This window comes from Pituophis catenifer, unplaced genomic scaffold (assembly GCF_029215685.1).
Source record: "Pituophis catenifer annectens isolate HBS135680 unplaced genomic scaffold, rPitCat1.0.hap2 SCAF_1, whole genome shotgun sequence".
NCBI lineage: Eukaryota > Metazoa > Chordata > Lepidosauria > Squamata > Colubridae > Pituophis > Pituophis catenifer.
This window is the reverse complement of record NW_027256881.1, coordinates 325,355,014-325,378,559: the sequence shown is the minus strand read 5'-3', so window position 1 is coordinate 325,378,559 and position 23,546 is coordinate 325,355,014. Positions and strand designations below refer to the sequence as shown.

General features: G+C 41.3%; 1 protein-coding gene across 1 annotated transcript in view; it reads right to left on the bottom strand.

Annotated features, from left to right (window-relative positions):
• Positions 1-23,546, bottom strand: part of NIN (ninein) — a 102,087-nt gene that overhangs the window by 39,783 nt on the left and 38,758 nt on the right. The window contains exons 5-15 of the mRNA XM_070931684.1: positions 20,581-20,768; positions 19,261-19,410; positions 17,832-17,999; positions 13,369-13,505; positions 11,669-11,809; positions 9,998-10,172; positions 8,166-8,276; positions 6,592-6,681; positions 4,065-4,197; positions 3,566-3,687; positions 187-698 (exon numbers count right to left, since the gene is read on the bottom strand). Of these exons, the coding sequence (XP_070787785.1) occupies positions 187-698; positions 3,566-3,687; positions 4,065-4,197; positions 6,592-6,681; positions 8,166-8,276; positions 9,998-10,172; positions 11,669-11,809; positions 13,369-13,505; positions 17,832-17,999; positions 19,261-19,410; positions 20,581-20,768 (1,927 nt within the window). The remainder of the gene's footprint in view (positions 1-186; positions 699-3,565; positions 3,688-4,064; positions 4,198-6,591; positions 6,682-8,165; positions 8,277-9,997; positions 10,173-11,668; positions 11,810-13,368; positions 13,506-17,831; positions 18,000-19,260; positions 19,411-20,580; positions 20,769-23,546) is intronic.

Sequence of the window (23,546 nt, the reverse complement as noted above, 5' to 3'; positions counted from 1 at the left end):
TCCTCTATTGGATTTTCTTAAATCCTAATTCAGAAATCTTCTAAAAGATTCTGCATTTCATTCATTAGCAAGGATATGATTTAGCTTCCATTAGAGATCTAAAGCTACCCAAAGCTTACCCCAGAACTGCAGTTGTCAGGGTTCCTAAGATAAAATGGTAAATTCATGGTAAATTCTATTACTCACTTTTGTTCCTGGAGCTCTCGCTGATGCTCTCTTAGTAGCTCTTGTTGTAGCTGCTCCATCTCCAGGGCATGCTTCTCCATCAATCTTTGCAACTTCTCATGGAAGCCATTTTCTAGCTCCATTTTTTCTTCTTGGATGGCCTGTGCTAAAGTTCTCATTCTTTCTTCCAGCCAGGCTTTAGACTGAATCAACTCTTCCTTCTCATGACTAAAGTTTTCTTCTGCCTCTTTCAGTCTGGCCTGGAGCTCCCTCTCATGATCGATCTTCAGGCATTCTATAAAGCTAGCCTTCTCATTCATGCATATCTGGAGACTGTTCCCTTCAATATTCTGCTGGGAGTTGGCCTGCCTTAGGCTTGTCAGTTGTCCCTGAAGCTCAGAAATCTGGACTTGCAGACACCCAATTTGTTCTTCTAACAATTGTCTTTCCTGACAGTACTTCTCCTGGAGGTTCTCTTGTCCCTCCTCATAGTTGGCCTTCGTCTCCTCAAGCTGCTTTTCATAATGGCATACCTAAGTGAAGTGAAGGATTATGATTAGCATTTCTGCATAACTCAATAAAAGCATTGCATAAACCATTCCAGACAGTTTGGTTCAATAGCAGATATAACTGAAAATCACTCATAACCTTTTAAATTCTGTTAAAAAGAGGGCAGATTTCCCCAACCTGGAAAAAGGCAGACTTTCCCAGCCTGATACCCTCCAGGTGTGTAGGAGTATAATTAGCAATATGTCCAGCCAGCATAACTTTTATAAAAGGCTCCCAAATTTTCAATTGCTGCTTGGAAGCTGCTAATGAAACAAACTATATAAACCAATTCTTAGGCCAGCTACCAGTAGAAGAATACATGGAGATACAGAAACCCAGGGAACCAGAGAAAATCTTCGGCATGAACAGAATAAAATCTCTTTGTAGGCTTGCTGAGCATTGACTCTGCTTGTGACCATGATGGACAATGAACTATTAGGATGATTATACAGTCTTATAAAACCCATACAGTCCATCTGAATGCCTACGGTAGATGCATGGATATTTAACAGGATGTTAGAATAATAATGTGTCAGCTATCAGGAGAAGATCAAAGATGATGGATAAAAGTACCAAGATTCAGACAAGAACTTCCACAGTCCAGACTTGACACAGCCTCCCCTCAATTGTTTTCTAAATTGTAACAATAGTTCATGACAAGGCTGATGAAAACCAGTTTGCCAGAGTCCAAAGCATTTAGGTATAAAATAGGTGACAAAAGAAGAATGCAGTGGTTGCATGTACTATGCCAAGCATTTCCATTCTATAGCATACTATTTTGTTTGGTGCATTTTGTCTGCTACTTCTCTCATTATTTTTCTTGGAAAATCTTTCTGGAATCAAAGAGCTACATGACAATTGTTTCTAACTATTGATTTATAATTTAGCTAATCTGTAATATTAGTTGGGAAAATCATACTGATTGGTGTGTATCTCTAATTAGCTGTGCTGGAACTGGAAAATCTATTAAGGAGATAACTGTATTCAAACTTTCATTCAATAAGCCTTTGTAATTGTTCTAGACAGAGTTTCCTTCTGTGGTGATTGTGTCCATCAAGGACAAAGATGCCCGAGAGGGGAGGAAATAAGTACTCTATGCTTTTGCCTCCCAAGAGCTACTTTATGAACAGCCTATCTTCAATAATAAATTCTCTGCTGATGAGTCTCCTAATAGCAATAGCAATAGTACTTAAGACTTATATACTACTTTACAATGCTTTACAGCCCTCTCTAAGTGGTTTACAGAGTCAGCATATTGCTCCAACAATCTGGGTTCTCATTTTACCCACCTCGGAAGGATGGAAGGCTGAGCCAACCTTGAGCCAGTTGGCAGAATTAGCCTGTAATACTGCATTCTAATAACTGTGCCACCATGACTCTTAATCTTAATTTAGAGGTCGGTCTGCAAAGGACAGCCTTTTCTGGTGATCAGTGGTGGGTTGCTATTGGTTCGCACCGGATTGGGTGAGCCGGTAGCGGTGGTGGCGGGAGGCTCTGCCCACCCACCCGGACGCTTCTGTGCATGCGCAGAAGCATCGTGCGCACGCACATGAGCGCGCACATGCCCACGAGTGAACCAGTAGCAATGGGTTTTGAAACCCACCCCTGCTGGTGATCCATGAAACCATCATCAGTTCTCTGAAGCTTCTGATCTTCATTACAAACACATATTTAATAATATCTTATCCCCACAACATTACATTACTTTGTCCCATAACCCATATACAAAACCATAAATCATTAACATTTCAGTCCTAGTGTTAGCAAAAATCTATAAGGGATGCCAGATTTATACAAACATGTCTTATTTTAACCTTGGTCAAACAATCTAACTTTGTCCTAACTTCTGCTTTTAACAATCCCCTCTAGTGTTCAGTTTCCAAAATCATAAAGTCTCATGTTGCTGTTTTGACTTAAGGTAGACTAAACAAGTTGGTTCCCACAAATCTGCTGTTTATTTCTACAATTATTTCCAAAATCTTGTAGAAAAAGTCCTAATTTTCCATTATTCCAAGTTTGTCTGGCCCTTTAATTATTTTACAATTCGCTTAAATCAGTTTTGAATTTAGCTGTTTGTGAATACTTCTAATTTTTTAAGTTCTTAAGCTGTTTTTTTCTTTTATTCAAAAATGAAGGTAAACTTCTTCAGGTTTCTTCTGAAACTTGCTGTTTTGAAAATCTCTAGTGTCCTTAAGATAGTTGAATAGGCAATTTCAGAAAATGATTAGAAAATGAATTAGCAAACTCAGTGTCAGAATTGAGAGCATGATGTTTCCTTTTATCTCTTGGTGCTCAAACCACTGTCCTGTAGTTTCTTTATGAGTAGCAGCTATCCAGAGCACAAGTGAGCTGTGGTGATGCAGTGGTTAGAATACAGTACAGCAGGCTACTTCTGCTGACTGCCAGCTGCCAGCAGTTTGGCAGTTTGAGTCTCATCAGCTCAAGGTTGACTCAGCTTTCCATCCTTCCGAGGTGGGTAAAATGAGGACTCGGATTGTTGGGGGAAATATGCTGACTCTGTAAACCACTTAGAGAGGGCTGTAAAGCACCGTGAAGTGGTATATATGTCTAAGTGCTATTGCTATCTCCCATCTTCTCCTTATTTGGAAAAGGTATGTCTGTTCACTGCTCCAGTTTTAGCTGCAGTTATTTTCACTCATTTCGATACTCCTTAGCTCACCACTAATCAACCAGAAACTCCAAAAAGCCAAAATAATTAATTGTTCAAGAGAAAACTAAAGATTACAAAAACAGCAGATTTTTATTAAATAAAAACATATCCTGGGCAAATGTAATAACAATCTCTGATGCAAGCACTTTAGCTTCATGCTAAAAAGTGGGGACAACTTACTGTGTTTTCAAGCTCCTGCTGCAAGTTGTAGATATCCTGGTGTAGCTGATCCTTTAGCTGTTCAATAATTATTTCAGCTTCTATGCTCATGTTTAGATGGCTGCAGTCTTCAGAAGCAGGCTCTAAAATACAGGGTAGCAGAAAAGAAATGAAAGTCTTTTGGACAACTAGTCAATGATGGATCACATTGACGTAAATATTAAAACATTACGAAGTATTAGAAGGCTGCCTTCAGTAGCACCAGCCGAGGCACTTGGCAGCCTTGTTGGCTTAATCTGCTTAATCCTTAGATCCAACTTCTTTTGCATATATTGCCATGACCTCCCCAGACTCACACTCTTAGAGATTTGCTCGCTTGCTTTAGCTTTTCCCTGAAGTGTTGGTACATTCTTGCAATATTGGCTACATAAAACCTGGAAAGATGACTCGATTGCCGCCGCCCCCCCCAAAAAATAATGCTAACGCCCCCATGATATATAGTAGGGAGGACATATTGTACCTTGACTACCTTGCATTCCGACGTCGTTTAGTTCCTCATAGAGAGAGCTTTGCAGTGAAGGTCGGATAATTCTGCCTTGTATCTGATACTCTTCCAGCTGAGACTGAAGCTCATCTATGCGATCTTGAAGTTCCTGAAAGTTCCAGATGCAATCTCATCAGGAGCAACCCAGCCAAACAATCAACTGGAACCGCAATATTCTTATGACTTGAGAGAACTGAACAGCAGCAAATCTGCATGTATTTGCATGAGAGGCTGGAACTGGACCCTGGCTTGATCAGATCAGATCAGATCAGATCAGACCAGAGAATAGAATAGAATAGAATAGAATAGAATAGAATAGAATAGAATAGAATAGAATAGAATAGAATAGAATAGAATAGAATAGAATAGGTCTTCTAGTCCACCTCCCTGCTCAAGCAGGAGAACCTATACCATCTCAGACTGGCTGTCCAGTCTCTTCTTAAAACCCTCAAGTGATGGAGTGTCCATGATTTCTGAAGGCAAGCGGTTCCACTGGTTAATTGTCCTCACTGTTAGGAAGTTTCTCCTTAATTCCAGGTTGCTTCTTTCTTTGATTAGTTTCCAACCATTGTTTCTTGTCCTGCCCTCGGGTGCTTTGAGGAATAATTTGACCCCCTCTTCTTTGTGGCAGCCTCTCAAATACTGAAATACTGCTATCATGTTACCCCTAACTCTTCTTTTCTTTAGACTAGCCAGACCCAAAACCTGCAGCCGTTTTTCATATCTCGTCTCGGTTGGACTACTGTAACGCCCTCTACATGGGGCTGCCCTTGGGATGCACCCGGAGACTACAGTTAGTCCAGAATGCGGCCGCGCGGGTTGTTACGGGGGCTTCTCGGTACTCCCGTGTGACACCTCTCCTGCGCGAGCTGCACTGGCTGCCGGTGGCTCTCCAGGTTCGTTTCAAGGTGCTGGTGCTCACCTATAAAGCCCTACATGGCTTAGGCCCGGGGTATCTGCAGGATCATCTCCTGCCTTCCTCACACAGAGCGGGCCTCCTCAGGGTGCCGTCAGCCAGACAATGTTGGCTGGCGGCCTCCAGGGGGAGAGCGTTCTCTGTGGGAGCGCCGACCCTCTGGAATGGGCTGCCCACCGGCCTCAGGACAGCCCCGGACCTCCTCTCCTTCCATCGCGAATTGAAGACATGGCTTTTCCACCAAATGGGCTGAATCCGTAGGGGTGACTTCAAATAATTTTAAATAATTTTTAATTGATTTTAATTTAATTTTAAATTGATTTTAATCTGTTTATGTAATTCTTTGTTTTGTTTTGTAAGCCGCCCTGAGTCCTACGGGAGAAGGGTGGCATATAAATTAAATAAATAAATAAATAAATAAATAAATAAATAAATAAATAAATAAATAAATAATAAAAAAATATGGTTTAGTCTCCAGGCCTTTGATCATCTTAGTTGCTCTGAAATAAAGCAATTTGGGGACTAAGCATTAGAGCCATCTCTTCAGCTACAGTGTATAGCTGTCTGGATAGTGACATGTCTTGAGATCAACATAAAACGAGCAGCTTTGGAAAAACTCATGGGTAAATTCCAGGTCAGGAAGAAGAACCTTCTGTTCTTGGATGGCTAATGACTTCAGAGGTATTTATGTATTTTTTTATATCTCACCTTTTTACAAAAGGTAAAATCTAAGTATATATTAAAATAACAATAAATATTAAAATACAATTGTTAAAATACCAAGTGAAAGAGAGGCCTTTTTTATATTGCTTAAATAATGCAGATAAATGCAACTGGAAAGAGGATATTTTAGAGGCTGGAAAGTGGGGAATGGAAGGATTTACATTCCTTGCAGGCAACTGATCATCTGCAAGAAATATAAATCCTCCCATTCCCCACCAGCCAGTCAGAACTGAAGAAGACACATGGATAAGAAGTGATACATCTTCAAAGAAAAACAAGAAGGTCCAGTTGCCTCTTGAAAAAGCACCTTTGGGACAACCATGACCTGGGATGACTGAGGATCTCCATAGACAAGTTCTATGACATTATTTGAAGGGTCTAAAGATTGAACCAAAGTGATTCTCTGGATGCTTGGCTCATGTCCATACAGTTTTCCTGGTAACAGGATGGAAACAGTTCTTCATTGCCTTCTTTTAGGCTGTTTCTTTAATTCCTCTATCCTAAAAACCTCGCCATTCATGGGAGTCTGCCATTAAAATCCTAACTAGGTCTGACTCTTTAGTTTTTGGGGTGGCTCAAGCAAGTTTGGCTATGCGTTGGCCATTTGGGAAGTAGTTCAGTCCTAGATGGTGGGGTGGGAGGAAAAAATGAAGCTCTGAGGCTTGCATAGTCAGAGGCCAGTTCACATCTGGAACACGTGATGGGACTTAATCTTGTTAATTTTGTAAATCAAATGATTTGATCAAATGATTTCGCAGCTCTCTTTATGTAGACACATGACATCAAGAAAAGTGATTCATTGGAGTCTCTAGGGATAGGCCTTGGAAAAACCTTATTGTCTTCCAGCTGAAATGTTGTTCTTACCCTGCACTGCTGTTCGTATTTCTTCTTCATCTGACTCAGCCGCTCCTCCTGAAAGAAGAACTCAGCACTGCCAGGATCTAGATCTCCAAACTAGAACCAAAGAACACATGGTCATTTTTTCCATGCCTTTAGACAGCCTGTTTTCCTCACTGGTACAGCACTTAGGTGATGGTCCAGGGAATGAAGCTTTATTATTGGATTTGAAAGGAAATCTGGTGCCCTAAATAGAGGGAGGGCACCCAGCTAAGGGATACTGCTTTAGAAAATATGTCAGAGATCAAATCTGGAGGTGGGCAAGGCAAGTGCTGCTCCAGGATATCTGTACCGGTAGCATATAGACATATGTAGTACTTAATTGATTATGCTGTCCATCTCAAACTCTGTAATTCTGGGTGGCATATTAAATAATACATATAATGTATTATAAATAAATAATACATATAGTCCTGATTTAACAACGTTAAGTAATTAAGTCATTGGGACTAGAATTTCCATTGCTAAGGAACACAGTCATAAAGCACAGTGGCATGTGACTGCACCACTTAGTGACAGAAGTTGCGGTACTTCCACTTGCTGTCATTCGATGAATCCCACGACATTGTGAAGCGGGATGGTCACCTTTTGCAACCACCTGCTGGCTTCCCACTGACTCTGCTTGTCAGAAGCCAGCATTAAAGGTTGCAAATGATGATCACATGACTCTGGGATGCTGCAACGTCGTAACTGTGAGCTGGTTGCCAAGCACCTGGATTGCAGTCATGTGACCATAGGGATATTGCATCCATCATAAGAATGAGGAAGGTTATAAGTACCACTCCTTCAGCAACAGTAAGCTCAAGCGGTCGCCAGATGAGCAGTCATTAAGCTAGGACTACCTATTATATTATCCTTTAAATCAGGGGTCTCCAACCTTGACAACTTTAAGCTTTGCTGGCTGGGGAATTCTGGGAGTTGAAGTCCGCCAGGATTAAAGTTGCCAAGGTTGGAGACCCCAATTTAAATCATATTCAGCAATAAAATGGCAAACAAATCTGAAAAACCAACAATTCACCCACTGTGCCCCACAGTATGGTGTATTTATAGGCTGCAGTATAATAAAAAGTTTACATGGTGATTTGTGGATTCAAAACACTACCCCTCTACCTGATTACAAAAAAATACACATGAAGCTCCTGAAAATCAAGACTTGAAGGACACCAGAAAAAAGTGCCTCTCTAGGATGACCACTCCATAATCAGGGTGACGGTAGTAAAACGGTCCTTATTCTTGCAGTCACTTGCTAAAGGGGTTGAACTGTTTCTTTGAAGTGACTGAACTGCAAGTCTGAAAATATAGTTCCAAACATCTTTGCAGTTTCAGACAGCTGAGTGGACTTTTATTGTATCAGTCTTACTATTTAACTTTCAAACATCTGCATCTGGCTTTGTTTGCACCAGATTTATCCAGACCGAAAATCCTTTATTAACTCTTCATAAAGTCAAAGGACATTTGTAATATATTCTGGGATTTTGCTTTCTTCCTGTCCTAAAAGCCAACCACCTGGTATGCTGAATTAATCCCCAACTGCTTCTTACCTTGTCTGCTAAGACGTTTTCCCAATTATTCTGCAATTTGCTCATCATACTTTCATACTTCACCAACTTCTCCCCAGTTTCCAGGAGCTCATGCTCTAAGCGACTGTTTTCCTAAAAAGATATCCAGAGAGTCTTCAAAAGTATCCAGTTTGGTTTGCAAACAATACATAAAGTGACTGTGGTTTTCCTAGTTTCAGTTTTCTTCACCCTGATATTATTAATGATGTCTGGATTTTTCATGCAGCCTTATTGAAAATGCAGGTAATTATAGTTCTACTAAATAAAAAGGGCACTAGATTGAGTGACATTAGATTAGAGTAGGCAATATTTAAAAGGCTGCTATTCTGGTCCAGAGGAGTTTGAAAATCTAAGGGAATGTACTGTATGTCTTCATTTCTTGCTTGTTCTCTGGAGGATCATTATAATATTTAAAGGAGAAACCCCTTGCCTTGTTCTAAAATCTAATTAACTGCCTTAAAATTAACCTTCAGTTTATGCATTCAAATGAATCTGCAGATGCCGCATGGAATATCATGTTAGAAGATGATCTTCATCTTTCCCATCCCTCCTCCTTTCCTTCAACCCCAGGATGAATTAATTTTTTTGCATAATTTAAAAAGCTTACATCAAGCTTTTTTAATAAAGTACATCAGTACAAAAATGTCAGCCCATTGATTTGCACATTAAAAATTAGGTGCATGTAATAAAAGCCGTCCATATGCAGAAACAGACATACATATTATACTGGTATCCTTTTTAAGGAACTGGTTTACTTCTTTTAAGCTCTGAGATGCATGTACAGCCTCTAAATCAGGGGTTTCAAACTCGATTTCATTGAGGGCCGCATTCAGGGTTGTGTTTGACCTTGGGGGCCTGGGGTGGGTGTGGCCAGCTTGACGTCATTCCTGTCTGGGGCACCTGTGGTGGCCAAAGCGCTTTGCCAGCGGAAACAGGCTCCCGAGCTCAGTTTTCGGCTGCCACGGCCTCCTGCAACTCTCTGCCAGTGAAAACGGAGCTCCCTCCTGAGCTCTGTTTTCACTGGCAGAGGGTTGCAGGAGGCCATGGCAGCTGAAAACGGAGCTTGGGAGCCCGTTGCATTTATCAAATAAATATGAGTGTGGCAAAGTTATTTACCCTATTTTTGGGAGTATAAGACACACCTTTTTCCCCCCTAAAAAGGGGTGAAAATTTAGGTGCGTTTTATACACCGAATGTAGTCCCACCCACCTACTGGCCCCCACCCTTTGGCCTCTGCCTCCCAGCAGTTACCTCCTTGCAGCAAGCAGCAAGAAGAAACAGCTCCTTTCAACTTCAGCACAGCCAAATTAGCACAACTTCATTGGATTGGCCTCCCGACTCTCAGCTGTTTTGCTCTCAGCTGTTTTGTGCAGGCCTCTGCTGCTTGCAAATTGGAGGCAAATTGCTGGAGCAGATTTTTTTTTATTCCTTGTGCTAATCAAGCTATGCTGAAAACGAAAATGAAAGTAAAGCAGGCTGTTTGCTGTTTGCTGCAATGAGGCAAAATTGCTGGGAGGCAGAGGCAGATTTCTTTTTCTTGTTTTCCTCACCAAAAAAGATAGGTGCGTCTTATAGTCTGGTGCGTCTTATAGTCCGGTGCATCTTATACTCCAAAAAATACGGTAATATACATGAAGTAATAAGAATTGCATTTAGATTATTTTAATTTTAATTGCTGTCATGCTCTTGCTTCTTTCTTTAGCCGGGCCATGTTTACATGGGAATACTGTAAAACTCCCTACAAGCATTCAAAGGCCAAGCATGGTCTGTGGTATGAAATAAATTGTGCCCTCCTGTTTTAAGCCAGCCGTTACCTTCAGTGTCAGAGCAAGGCGGTCCTGGAGATAATTCTCTTCTGTTTTCATCTTCTCTATCTCCTGCTCCAATTCTGCTTGTTGCTTGCTGGCCTGCTGCTGTATCCGCTCGCAATCTTTCTGAAACTCTGTTTTGAGAGCTGCAACACGATCTTTGTACTCCTCATCCAGCTTGCTATGCACACAGATTAAGAAAAGCCAGGGATTGAGTATTGGAAATCAATGGTTGGCAGCAACCTAACAAAAATCTCATAAATTCAGTGGTGTTTATCAGTAAAATGATCATTCACGTTGGGATCTTCTTGATAATGTAAATGGCCTCATAAAATAATCCTAGGGCATCCTCACCAGAGAGGATTTAAAAACGAAGTTCTCATTCCCAAGAGAAATGATACATCTGAATTTTTAAATGTTTGAAACTGCTATAGAATCCTGGATGCCCCCAAGACAGCATGTGGAAATTTGGATGAATTGAGAATTGTATATAGGTAGCCCTTGACTTATGACCACAGCTGAGGCCAAAATTTCTGTTGCTAAGTGAGACATTTGTTAAGTGAATTTTGCCCGATATTACGACCTTTCATGCCACATTTGTTAAGTGAATCACTGCAGTCGTTAAGTGAGGAACATGGTTGTTAAGTGAATCTGACTTCCCCATTGTCTTTGCTTGTCAGAAGGTCGCAAAAGAGAATCACACAACCCTGGGATGCTGCAACCATCATAAATATGAGTCAGTTGCCAAGCGTCTGAATTTTTGATTACGTGACCATGTTGAGGATGCCTCAACAGCCGTTACGTGTGAAAATGTCGTAAGTCACTTTTTACAGTGCCATCATAACTTCAAACAGTCACTAAATGAAGTGTTGTAAGTTGAGGGCTACCCATATTCTTTCATAGGTGCAAATTGTCGTATTTCTCCGTTTCTGACTGCTTCTCTACAACCGTGCTTTTCTTGAGATTTGCTTAGTCCCAGTCGAGTTGCAATTTTGGAAAGCTATTAAAATCAGCTTTCACAAGGCTGGTAAATTGTGAGGTTGATCTTTCTTAATATGTTTTCATTGAATGTCTTTATTGTTCTTCGGTGTGTAAAATGGCTATGTATTGTCATTTATTATAATCATTTGTTTTTAATCTTTGTTGCTGAATATGCACCAAGACAAATTCCTTGTGTGTCCAATCACACTTGGCCAATAAAGAATTCTGTTCTGTTCTGTTCTGTTCTGTTCTGTTCTATTCTATATGGGAATGAAAGCAAGTCACTTGAAGATTTCATGCATATATTTTAAGATTTTTTTATATGAAAGATTACATCACTAATAATCAAGGATTATTTAATTTTGATCCTGGGGATATAAGATGTGGTAAAAAAATGGATTTAGAGGTTGTATGCAGCACGTGGTCTTCCTACCTTCCTTCAAGGGTGTTATGAATCTCCTCAAGATGCCTCATCCTGCAGTTCTTAGTCTAGCCTCCCTACATATTATGTCAAATATGTCAAAAAGCTAAAGATGTATCTCCACAGACCTACTTCCCAGCCTGTTTCTAATATTCATGGCTCAGTTGAACCCATGGCCAGCCTTGTCAATTGTTATTTGAAGAGATCCAGCTGCCACTCAAGTTACAGTGATTCCATGAACAGAGACTGTGAGTCCTGAAATAAAGGCAACATACCTTAAGTTGTATTCATTTTGGCGTTCAATGGCAGCATGATGGTCATCCACTTCGGTGGCCATTAGTGATGCTCTTTTCTCCACTTTCTCCAAATCCAGACGTAGTTTGTCCTTTTCCCTTAGAACCAGATCAGCCCGTTCTCTAAAAAATAAACCTCAGTTGTCAGATAATGCTGGCTGGACTTCCCAGCAAGGCAGAAAAGATAATAGTTCGACAATTTCCAAGCATACTCCTGTGAGTACGTCTACCCGGATGGACAAATAACTCGTTGAAGTTTATAAATCATTATTAGGCAAATAGTGAAATCTTTCAGGAGTGCTGAAAAGGTTGTGCGGAAATGTCGCATGCATGCTCGTTGGGGCTGCACTCCGGAAAAGCCGAACTTCCGGGTTCTAGCACACATGCGCACCTAACGATCAGCTGGGCGGTACGCGTGCACAGGGTGGTTTTCAGCGCTACTGCGCACACAAAGGGATCGCGCTCCAGAAAAGCCGAACGTCCGGGTTCTAGCGCACATGCGTACCCGACAATCAGCTTGTTTTCAGCACTGCCATGCATGCAAAGAACAGCTGATCATCGCATGCACATGTGGACCAGAAACCCAGAAGACAAATAGGCAAGGCTGCACATATTGGGTGACATGGTTTCGTGTGCCACTTTGGGCATGCGTGCCACAGGTTTGCCATCACAGCTCTAGAGAATCACAGGCATCAAAGTAGGTTGGCACTGACAGTGATGGGAGAAATGAATATTCATGAGTCTACATATGCTTATTTGCTGGGGTAACAGAATGGCTAAGAAACAGAGCAGTAAGTTAAAAAGGTCTTGCTTCTGCTACAAATGGGTTTACTATTTAAAAGAGTTCTCTTCCCCTGCCAAAAATTCCTCTGATCCTGAACAAAATGCTGCAGCCAGCAGGCTAGCCCAGTTCAGAGCTTTTGTAAGGATAAGAAACTGCCACCCTAACCGATATATGTCTATGAGTGTCAAGAAAGTGGAAAACATGAAGCTCCGGGACTACAGTCTGCTAATTCTCTCCTGCCACAATCATTTAAGGCAATGAAACAGAGTTATGGATTTCACTGGTCTTTAGGAATCAAATCCAGTTTGGAAAGTAAAGGGATCTTTCCTTATTATCTTCCTGCCTTGGTCAGCCTTGGCTTATACAGAGTTTTCTTGGCTTTTCATCAGTTGCTTTGTTGCAGTGCCAAACAAGTCAAGGTAGCATAGTGGTTCAGTGCCGTATTGCAGGCAAACTCTGCCCACAGCCAGGAGTTTGATCCTGATGGGGTTCAAGGTTGACTCAGCCTTCCATCTCTCCGAGGTCAATAAAATGAGGACCCAGATTGTTGGGGACAATATGCAAATAATACATTTTCATTGTGAACCACCCAGAGAGTGCTGTAAAGCACTAGGGGGCAGTATATAAGCCTAAATGCTATTGCTATGCCTTGAATCAAAGCAGAAAGATTCTCTCTAACTAAAGACTTCACCCAGCTGGAAATGGGCCTCTGCGCTTAGCATTCAGACCAAAGCCGCAAGGCAACTCTGATCTAGCACTTGAAGAGGTGTTTCGACTGAAGCTTTGTCGAAGTGAAGTCCTCCTTCGAGAATCCCCACCACCTTACATTTCAGGATTTTGTTAAAGCTGATTTACTATCTCCATCTCATTGTATACCTATTTATGTTAAGATACTCACATCAAATGCCGAATCTCCATTTTGAAAGCAGCCAGTGCTGCTTGGTATATCCCATTCTTTGCTATGAGAAGCTCATTTTCCAGGGCAAAAGTCAGTTCAGCCAAGTTAATTTTTCCATCCAAACTGAAATCTAAGGCCTGAAAGAAAGTTAGGATGGATAAATGCGTCAGCTTTGATAGAAGAGAATATTTGTAGCTGGGATATTTGGTGCTCTCCGAGCTTGATGGTTATCTTGTAGACATTTCATTACCATACAGTCTGATCAGTGGTGGGATACAAATTTTTTTACTACTGGTTCTGTGGGCGTGGTTTGGTGGGCATGGCATGGCTTGATGGGCCTGGCAGGGGAAGGATACTGTAAAATCTCCATTCCCTCCCCAATCCAGGGGAAGGTTACTGCAAAATTTCCATTTCCTCCCGATCAGTTGGTACTCGGGAGGCAGAGAATAGATGGGGACGGGGCCAGTCAGAGGTGGTATTTATCGGTTCTCTGAACTACTCAAAATTTCCGCTAGCGGTTCTCCAGAACTGGTCAGAACCTGTTGAATACCACCTCTGAGTTTGATTATGTTACCTAGTTTGGTATGGAAATATCTGCAAGAAAATCACCAAACTCAGAGAACACCAAGTACCCCACATGTCAGTTTTGATTTTTCTCATTTCATTCTACCCGAGTAGGAGATGTGGCTCAACTTTCTCCCCCAATCTGGAGAAGAATCAGATGAAAGGGAAAGTTCCCTTTCTTTCTAGTTCTCCTTTGCATGCAACCCCCCCCCCAAAAAAACCCCAAAGCAAAACAAAACCCTCATATGCCGGAGAAAAAAATGTTTCAGCCTATTGTGCCTTTAAAAATGACTTCCCTTCCCTTTTGTCTCTTCTGTTTTAGAAGAAGTCAAGATGGTAGCAAAGGATAAGATGTAGGATGCCATTACAAGACTTGTTGATTTCTGATTTATTTATTTATTTATTTATTTATTTATTTATTTATTTATTTATTTATTTATTTATTATATTTCTATACCGCCTTTCTCCTGTAGGACTCAAGGCACTGTACAGTCAAGAAAAATATAGACACACAAACATCATAAAATTGCTAATTAAAATTATTACTTAGTTTGTTCAATTAAATAAAACCCAGAATTAGATCACATTTAAAAAATCATTCACATGTTCATATGTTTAGCCCCGCCTGTTGGAACATCAGGGTCTTGAGGGCACGGCAGAAAGCACGGAGATCAGGGATATTCTGTATCTCTGGGGGCAGTTCATTCCAAAGGGTTGGAGCCCTCACAGAGAAGGCCCTCCCTCTGGGAGTCGCCAGTCGACATAATTTGACTGACGGTACCCTGAGTAGTCCCTCCCTGTGAGAACGAACTGGTCGGTGGGAGGCTATTGGTGGCAAAAGACGGTCTCGTAGGTACCCAGGTCCTAAGCCATGGAGCGCTTTAAAGGTGATAAATAACACCTTGAATCGCACCTGGAAGACCACCGGGAGCCAGTGCAGCTTGCGTAGGAGAGGTGTTACATGGGCGTAACGAGCTGCGCCCATAAACACCCGCGCGGCTACGTTCTGGACCAGTTGGAGCCTCCGGGTGCTTTTCAAGGGGAGCCCCATGTAGAGAGCATTACAGTAGTCCATACGAGAGGTAACTAGGGCATGAGTGACCGTGCGCAAGGCGTCCCGATCCAGAAAGGGACGCAACTGGCGGATCAGGCGAACCTGATAAAAGGCACCCCTGGCCACGGCCGTCAAATGATCTTCTAAAGATAGCCGTGAATCCAGGAGGACACCCAAGTTGCGGGCCCTCTCTGTGGGGAGCAAGATCTCATGCCCTATTGTCAGTGATGGTACCAGCTGACTATACCGGGATGCCGGAAGCCACAGCCACTCGGTCTTGGAGGGGTTGAGTCTGAGCTTGTTTCTCCCCATCCAGATCTGCACGGCCTCCAGGCAACGGGACATCACAGCAAGGGCATCACTGTGGTGGTCTGGGGTGGAGATGTATAGCTGTGTATCATCAGCATACTGATGAACACTCACCCCGAAACCACGGATGATGTGGAATATATTTAGGAAGACATGAGTGGAACTATAGAGTACAAATAATAGATGGGTTTTGCTCAGGATCTCAGTGCAGCCTATATATTTCAGCAGTTCCAATAGAACGATTCTTTACATAACGAGAGCAAAGTTTGACAAACTTTTGGGGTGGATGCCAAATGGATAAATCTTATGAAAAAAGCCATGGTTAATTTGTTTTCATGGACATCATCTGTTCTGCAGATCGGATGTTCCCTTTGCACAAACAAACAGAGCTCAGCAGCCAAATATATACTCAGTGGATTCTGAGCACAGCTTCATCTTGTTGTGCCTTCACAGCAGTGGTGAAATTCAAATTTTTTTACTACCGGTTCTGTGGGCATGGCTTGGTGGGTGTGGTGTGGCTTGGTGGATGTAGTAAGGGAAGGATACTGCAAAATTTCCATTCCCTTCCCACTCCTGGGGGAAGGATATTGCAAAATCTCCATTCTCACTGCACTCTGGGGCCAGCCAGAGGTGGTATTTGCCAGTTCTCCGAACTACTCAAAATTTCCGCTACCGGTTCTCCAGAACCTGTCAGAACCTGCTGGAGATGGACAGATGAGGAAGATCCATACTTTCTGCTTGCCCCATTGCCACAACCTACCACTCCCTGCTTTACTCTTGGACAAAGGCACCCCTCCCCATCACATAGGTTTTGGATCTCTACTTTAAAAGCATTATGTAAGTCCTCTTAAGCCCTTCCAAGCAGATGGTCTTTAGTGCTTCATTCCAATATAGTAATAACTCTGATTGTCTACAGTACTTGGCACACCTCCTCCACTCCAGCAGCTGATTGCTGCCCTTTTGTCCTGGCTTCAATCCTCTCTGCTGGTCAGGAGTTGCCTTTTAAAAAATATTTTGCACTTGATACAGTGATGGTCCATTAAGTTGTCCTGTTGCTTCCCACCAGGGGTGGGTTCTACTTACCTTTACTACTGGTTCGCAGTGGGGCCGCACACTTCTGCACATGCGCAGAAGCATTTTGATGATGTCAGGGTAGGTGGGCGGAGCTCCCGCTGGTTTTACTACCGGTTCTATAGAACTGGTGCGAACCGGGGGCAACCCACCACTGCTTCCCACCCTTTAACCAAATGTTTTTTTCAAACTTGACAACTTTTAAGATGTGTGGACCTCCATTCCCAGACTTCTGGGTGTTGAAGTCCATACGTTTTAAAGTTGCCAAGTTTGAAAAACATTGCTCTAGAACAGGGGTCTCCAACATTGGCAACGTTAAGATTTGTGGACTTCAACTCCCAGAATTCCTCAGCCACCAAAGCTGGCTGAGGAATTCTGGGAGTTGAAGTCCACAAGTCTTAACATTGCCAAGGTTGGAGATCCCTGCTCTAGAAGGTCATTGCTCCATTCTAACCTTACTTCTTTTAAGTTGCTGCCCAAAACATTTTATTTTTGCCTTCCCACCCCTATTCAGAGTATTTCTCTTTTTTCTTAAATCTGAATGCACATGTTGGAATAAAGCTATCATGTTTCAAACATGTTATTTTTGCTTGTATGATGCTGAATCAGCAGTTCTTCCTTGCCATAAAGCTTATTTGGACTTATAGTTGTGTGTAGGAATGAAAAGGCAATCCGTTCCCCTTGGCTTTGATTACTGAATCCTCAGAGCACTGATGGTACAATGTGTGTGTGTGTGGGGGGGGGGACGAAAACAGAAGAACTTTTGTTTGTGTCAAGGGAAGGGAAAGCCATCCATGTGCAAACATCTGTGAAAGCTGTCTCCTACAAAGCAAAGGCATGGAGACTAATGGGGGAGGAATAATTTCTAAACAGTGCTTCTCAATCTCAGCTTTAGATATGCGGACTTCAGCTCCCAGAATCTCCTAGACAGCAGGCCAGCTGAGGAATTCTGGACTTGGAAGTCCACACATCTTAAAGTGGCTGAGGTTGAGGAACACTGCTTTAAAAAGAAAAGGCAGGCACAGGGGCTAGCCAATGAGGGTTGCCTTCCCTGCACAGGTGGGAGGAACAAGAAACAGGGGAATAGCCAATCAAATCCTGCAGTACTTGCAGCCCTGATTGAACCTCAATCCAACTGCATGCTGGGCTGAAATGTTTAAAAGAGGTTCAGAAACAGCTGGGAGTTGCATAGGAGATGAGCAGCTTAGACTGCAATGGGGAATTCCCTTTGCTCACAAAGGCCTGAATAATCCACATTTTAACTGCACCCAGAAGCCCTGGGGTGTGTAATTGTGTTGGGGAAGATGAAAGCTTCCTGACAAAGCGCTCTGAGCATCCTTCCCCAGATTGAAATGTGTGGCATCCCATTAAAATCCTTTGTGGATTCTGAATAGTACTTTGAATCTGCGGTTCAGATATATTTCTGAAACTGCATTAGTAACCGGGTAACCATGGAATACATTACCTTCAGGATCTCCTGGCTATTCTCTATGCCTTGTTCTTGCCAAGTATCAAGAATTTGTTCCACTGCAGCGTAGCCCATCCCATCATCCAGGCTGGAAAAGACACGGAAGCTGATTGTACTTGTCATTGCTGAGGGAGGGGTGGTACGTCTCCCACTTTCATCAAAGGCCTGGCAATGGGGTGGGGGGAGGAGAAGAGAGAAAGAGAGAGAGAGAGAGAGAGAGAGAGAGAGAGAAATATGTTTTTCTCTAGCCTGTAAATTGTGCCCTCTGGGGAAAAAACAATCATGTCAGGACATTAATTTGGAATCTTTCTTCTTGATGGGCTTGATTTCCAGAAGAAGGCAAGTGTTTTCATTTGAGCATCCTCACCCTCCATATTTGTAATGGTAAAACCCAAAGGTCTCATGTCTCAGTAACATTTAAGCTATAGATATGGTTTTGCTCTCTCACAATAAATCCAAATAAGCAACCCCTGAGCATATCTAGATTTTCCACCTCTTGAGGCTTTCTATCCCTCATGGACAGTTTAACTGGTCTTCCTGTGCATTACAGAGAGTTGGACTAGATCAGTGTTTTTCAAACTTGGCAACCATAAGACATGTGGACTTCAACTCCCAGAAATCCACAGCCAGCAGTTGAAGTCCCCACATTTTAAAGTTGCCAAATCTGAAAAACAATGAACTAGATGGGCCTTGTGGCTCTTTAAAAAGGTAAAGGTAAAAGTTCCCCTCACACATATGTGCTAGTCTTTCCCTATAATTCTATGATATTTGTGTGCAACAAGGCCTCAGGATAATATTTAAGATTGAGCCACTGCTCCTTTCTTTTGTTTTATAAAGGCCAAACAGGAGCTTCAATTTTCATTTTTCAGATGAGCGTTACAATTTTGCTGATGAAGATGGAATATATAGATCAGGCCAACCGCAGTCAATTAAACAGCAGCATCCATAAATATCCAATAAACTCCTGGGACAAATAAAAGAAAGAAAAATTGGGAATAGGAAAACTCAGTCGAGAGAAAAAACATGATGCCAAAAAGCAATGAGATAATACAACTATTTGACAAGAATATTTTCCTCTCTGTCTTTAATAGTTTAGCTCTATTATATTATATGTATGTATGTATGTATGTATGTATGTATGTATGTATGTATATATATATATATATAGTTCTATTTTCAAAGCAAAACACAGGAAAACGTGACCTAGATCACGGGTGTCAAACTTGATCGCATCACGTGACGTCACATGACGTATCACAACTTTTTTGCCTTTGTGGAGCCGGGGTGGGTGTGGCCTGCACATGATGCATCTGGCCTGTGAGCCACCAGTTTGACACCTTTGACCTAGATTGAATTAAACGTGGTTGGAGAGCAAAGCAGAACATTTTAGTGACGTGCATGGAGGAAGCACACTGAAAGCACTTACCTGCATAGAAAGATGCCGTTTCAACTGCCTGTATGGAGTGGAAGCAGAAGGTGGGAGAGGCTTCCCAATTTTAAAGAGCCCGTAGAAAAAGTCTTCAATGCTCATTGTACCATTGTTGTGGTCAAGGTTGTGAAATACTTCCTCCAGCATCTAAGAGGGAGCAAATGTTTCAAATTAGATGTGTAGTGCCTTATGGGGGGGAAAAATATTCTAGCATAATTAAGAAAATTCAGTGTAACTGAAATTCACTGATGCAGTCTGAAACCCAGAAAAATGAGACTAGGGAACAGCAGGTGGCAGCATCTGGCTAACTTCATCTGGGCTTAGGTAAGGTCGATCTTGGTTAATACTTACTATAGACGGGGAACTCTCTGAGAATCCCAGGGCTGTAGGGCCAACTGGGAAGACACAAAGCATCCCAGAAGACAATGACAAACCTATACTGTTGCCAAGGAAACAACACACATCATTTCATTGGGAGTCAAGTTGAAGCCAAAAAGATTTTTCCTGTTTTTAGGCTTACTGAACTCAATCTTAAACTTGTTCTAAATGCTGAACATTTAAGCCGAGAATAGAGCTATTGTTGCACAGCTGAACCTGGATCTTGTGTCATTTAAAGAATGGCTCTATAACTTTGTTTTCATGAGAATTCAACTTTAATAAAAGTTTCCACAAATGCATAAGATAATCATACATTAGTCTCTGCAGCTTTTCCTCTGCTTTTGTGGCAAACTTCCTACCCCAAAGGACCAGATTTAAAAAAAAAAAAAACTTCATGCCAAAGTAATATAAAGATGGGATTGTTACAAATCCTGTAGTTTTGGAAAAGAAGTATATAAAATAATTTTATAAAAAGTATATAAAATTATAAAATAGACAGTAGCGATACTGTTTGTCTTTGTTTACTTTGCTAACAAAATCATAATGTTAACATTATTTTGTCAACTGAAGGATGCAAGGTGTGGGGTAGAAAGATTTTGATGTTTCTGAAGAGATGGAGGGGAGAATGGTCATTTCATTATTTTCTATGGGGAATTTGTATCGAGCCTACTGGAGGCTTAATAGACTTGCTTTATTTCATGTTCTGCAAAAATCAATGGAACCCACGCCACTGGTGATTTTGCTACTAAATTTCAGCAAAGTGCTGACGAACTATAAAATTTGTTAGGGGGTTGCCTGCAGCCTATAAACCTCAGAATATTTTCTCCAAACCATGAAAATATATTTAAATTTGCAAAGTTAAGGAAATAAGAATGACAGTTCCCAGCAGTTATACTGACATAGGGTAGGATAGGGCAGGGCAGACTCCTCATTAGATACCTGAGCGTCAATATTCTGCAAACCAAACTGATCACAAATGGAGACAAGCTTCTTTCTGTTAAAGTGGCCATCTCGGGAAATTCCAAGATCCTTGCAAACCTCATGTAACTTCTCTTCTATCCAATCCTGAGAGGGGAAGATATTTGAAGATGTATTCAAGTCATCAGGATTCCAGAACCTCAACTGGCCTAAAAAGAAAGCAACAAAGCTTGATTTGGGAGAGGGAAAAAAAACACACCCCTACATTTGAAAAAGCAAACAGAGGAAAAACCACAAATAAAATTAGTGAATCTTTCAAAAAGTGTAAATTCTTATCAATGTTCTCCCTAATGTTTTCTAGTTATATTACTATAAAGATGATTGCTTTTCCTTACTGCTTATTTTAAATAATTTACACATCCTACATTGTTTATCATAGTCAACATTATAATATCTAATAAACTCCTTGAACAATTAAAATAAATTAAGGTATAGTTTAAAGAAAATATTTTTGGTGTAGATTAACCATAGGTCCTTCTAACTGTCCTTATGTTAACTTCTAATTTAACTGTCATGTCCTTCTAACTGTGGCATAAACAGCATCATACAACTGGGTCATACAAATTTTTTTCATTATGACGTTGCCTTAATCTCATTTCTAGTTCCGGCTGAGATAGTTTAAAATTGTTTTCTATTGTTCCAATTTTCCTCTTCTTCTATTCCTCTTCTTCCAATACTGCTGGTTGCAAACCTAATCTAGAATGTTCTATTAAAAATTTAGTTGATTATGTGCTGGGATCTGTTCAGGTCCTATAGGCCATCTTGGACAGTTCCAAAACTTCCAAATAACATGCAGATCAGAACTATATACTGTTTTTTTCGGACTATAAGACGCACCGGAGTAAAAGACACACCAAGATTTTGAAGAGGTAAACAAGAAAAAAAAAAGTTTTTGCCCTCCCCAGCCCCCAGGAGCACTCTGCAGGCCTCCCAAATCCTCTGCGCATTCCATTTTTGCGAAAAATGGGCCTGTTTTTGGCAAAAACGGGATGCGCGGGGTGGGGTTTCGGGAGGCCAGAAATGGCTGTATTTGGTGTATAAGACGCACCAACATTTCCACCCTCTTTTAGGGAGGAAAAGTGCGACTTATACTCTGAAAAGTATGGTACCTCTTCTAGTCTGGCTTCTGCTCAGTATGGATACTTTGAAGACAGACTGTATCTGTAATGGAATACAGGCAGGAGGTGGATCTCCAGAAGGGAGGGGGTGCATTCCAGAGGAGTAAGAGGCAACTCAGTCTGGATGTTCTGTGTGTGTGAGAGAGGGTGAAGGCAGCCCCTCCCTAATAGTTCGCAGTATATTGTAGATGCAGATGTGACATTAGAATGCCCTGTCTACAAGATTTTGTGTGAAACAATAAAGAATTCAGCTTGGAAGAATCTGCATGTATTATATTTGGTTTTGGGCCTGACAAGAATCTTTATAATATGTTGTTCAAAAGCACTTGACAATGACTGAACCAAGAAAAATACTTTTATTGTTGCATCTGTACTCTGTTACAATTAATTGTACACTCTCTAAAATTATAAATACAGTGAAAGGCAGAATTGTAATGTGTTAATTAAATGGGGTTGTAAGTTAGCGATTTTGAAGCTCTGAAAAGTTAAAACAATTTTTAAATGTAGAAAATAGACTTCCGGTTTGCTGTTTGTCCCCGCCGGACGCTCCTTCGGGATCGTCGAACCCACTGCCTGTAAGAGCCGCCTTTTTCAGCGGAATGGCGGCTCGAAAAAACTCCGTTTCCATTAGGAAACGGAGATAGAGCCGGCTGGGGTGGGTAGAGTCCTCTGCCTAATCCCAAAAGTTTTTTATTTACTTTTGGGAGGGAGCGGAAGAGACTCCCCGTATCCCCAGCCGATGCTCCGGGCTCTGGGAGATCTCTGCTACATGCAGAGCTAGGGGGCAAAAGCAAGCCTGTAAATCTGTTAAATTAATTAAAGAAGATGTGAGCTGGACCTCTGATCCTGAAGCGCAAGTATTCCTCTTATTTTAGAAAAGTTATTGAAGTTGTTTAAGAAGTGAAAGGAAAAAAGATTTTTAAAATGGCGATTGCTGCTGTGACTGCTGCGGCTTGAAGAGAGGCTGAAGGGGAAAGTCCTTCCGTTTTCTATTACAAAGTAGCGGAGTGAATACTTCTGGCTGTAATTGAAGGCAAAACCTCACTCTCACTCTTGTTTTTTCCTTTTTTTTTTTTCCCCCCTGGGGATCTGATATTGATCTTGGTTGGAAAAAAGCTTTTTTTTCCTCTTTTCCAGTAAATCTTGTCTGTGTGGAAAAATGGCACTGAGACTTATAAAGTTAGACAAACAGGCTGTGGGGGGGGGATTCCCCCATTAACAAATTACATCAACAAGTTCTAACTCTCCAGTCTCAGAAACCTGACTTTAATATAATAGAATTTCTTCTTGAGGAGATTATAAGAAGGGATGAAATTGTGAATCAGCAACTTGAAAAATTTAAGCTGGAAATTAAAGAAATTGGTGAATTGGTGAAATCTAAGTTTGACTTTTTGGATCGAAAGATTTTAAAAACAGCTAATGGTTTAGCAGACTTTGTGATTCAGTTGGATGCAAATACTAAATTATTAGAGTCTAAAATGAAAGAAACTGAGGAGAATTTGGACGACAAGATCCAAAAAATTAAAAAGGATTTGGCAAACACTCAGGATAATAGTTCAGAAGACAAACCTAAAATGGAGGTTGACCAAAAGATTGGTAATGAAGAAAATGTACAACAGAGGATTGAAAGAGAAGTTTTAATGATTCAATACAATTTTACAGAATATGCAATTAGACTGAGAGGTCTGCAGGAAAATGACAGAGATGATTTAAGGAAGATATCTTCTGAAATTCTGGCTGGGATTTTAAAGGTTCAACCTGATGAAGTGTTTTGCAGGATTGACAGAATTTATAGAATAAACTCCTGGT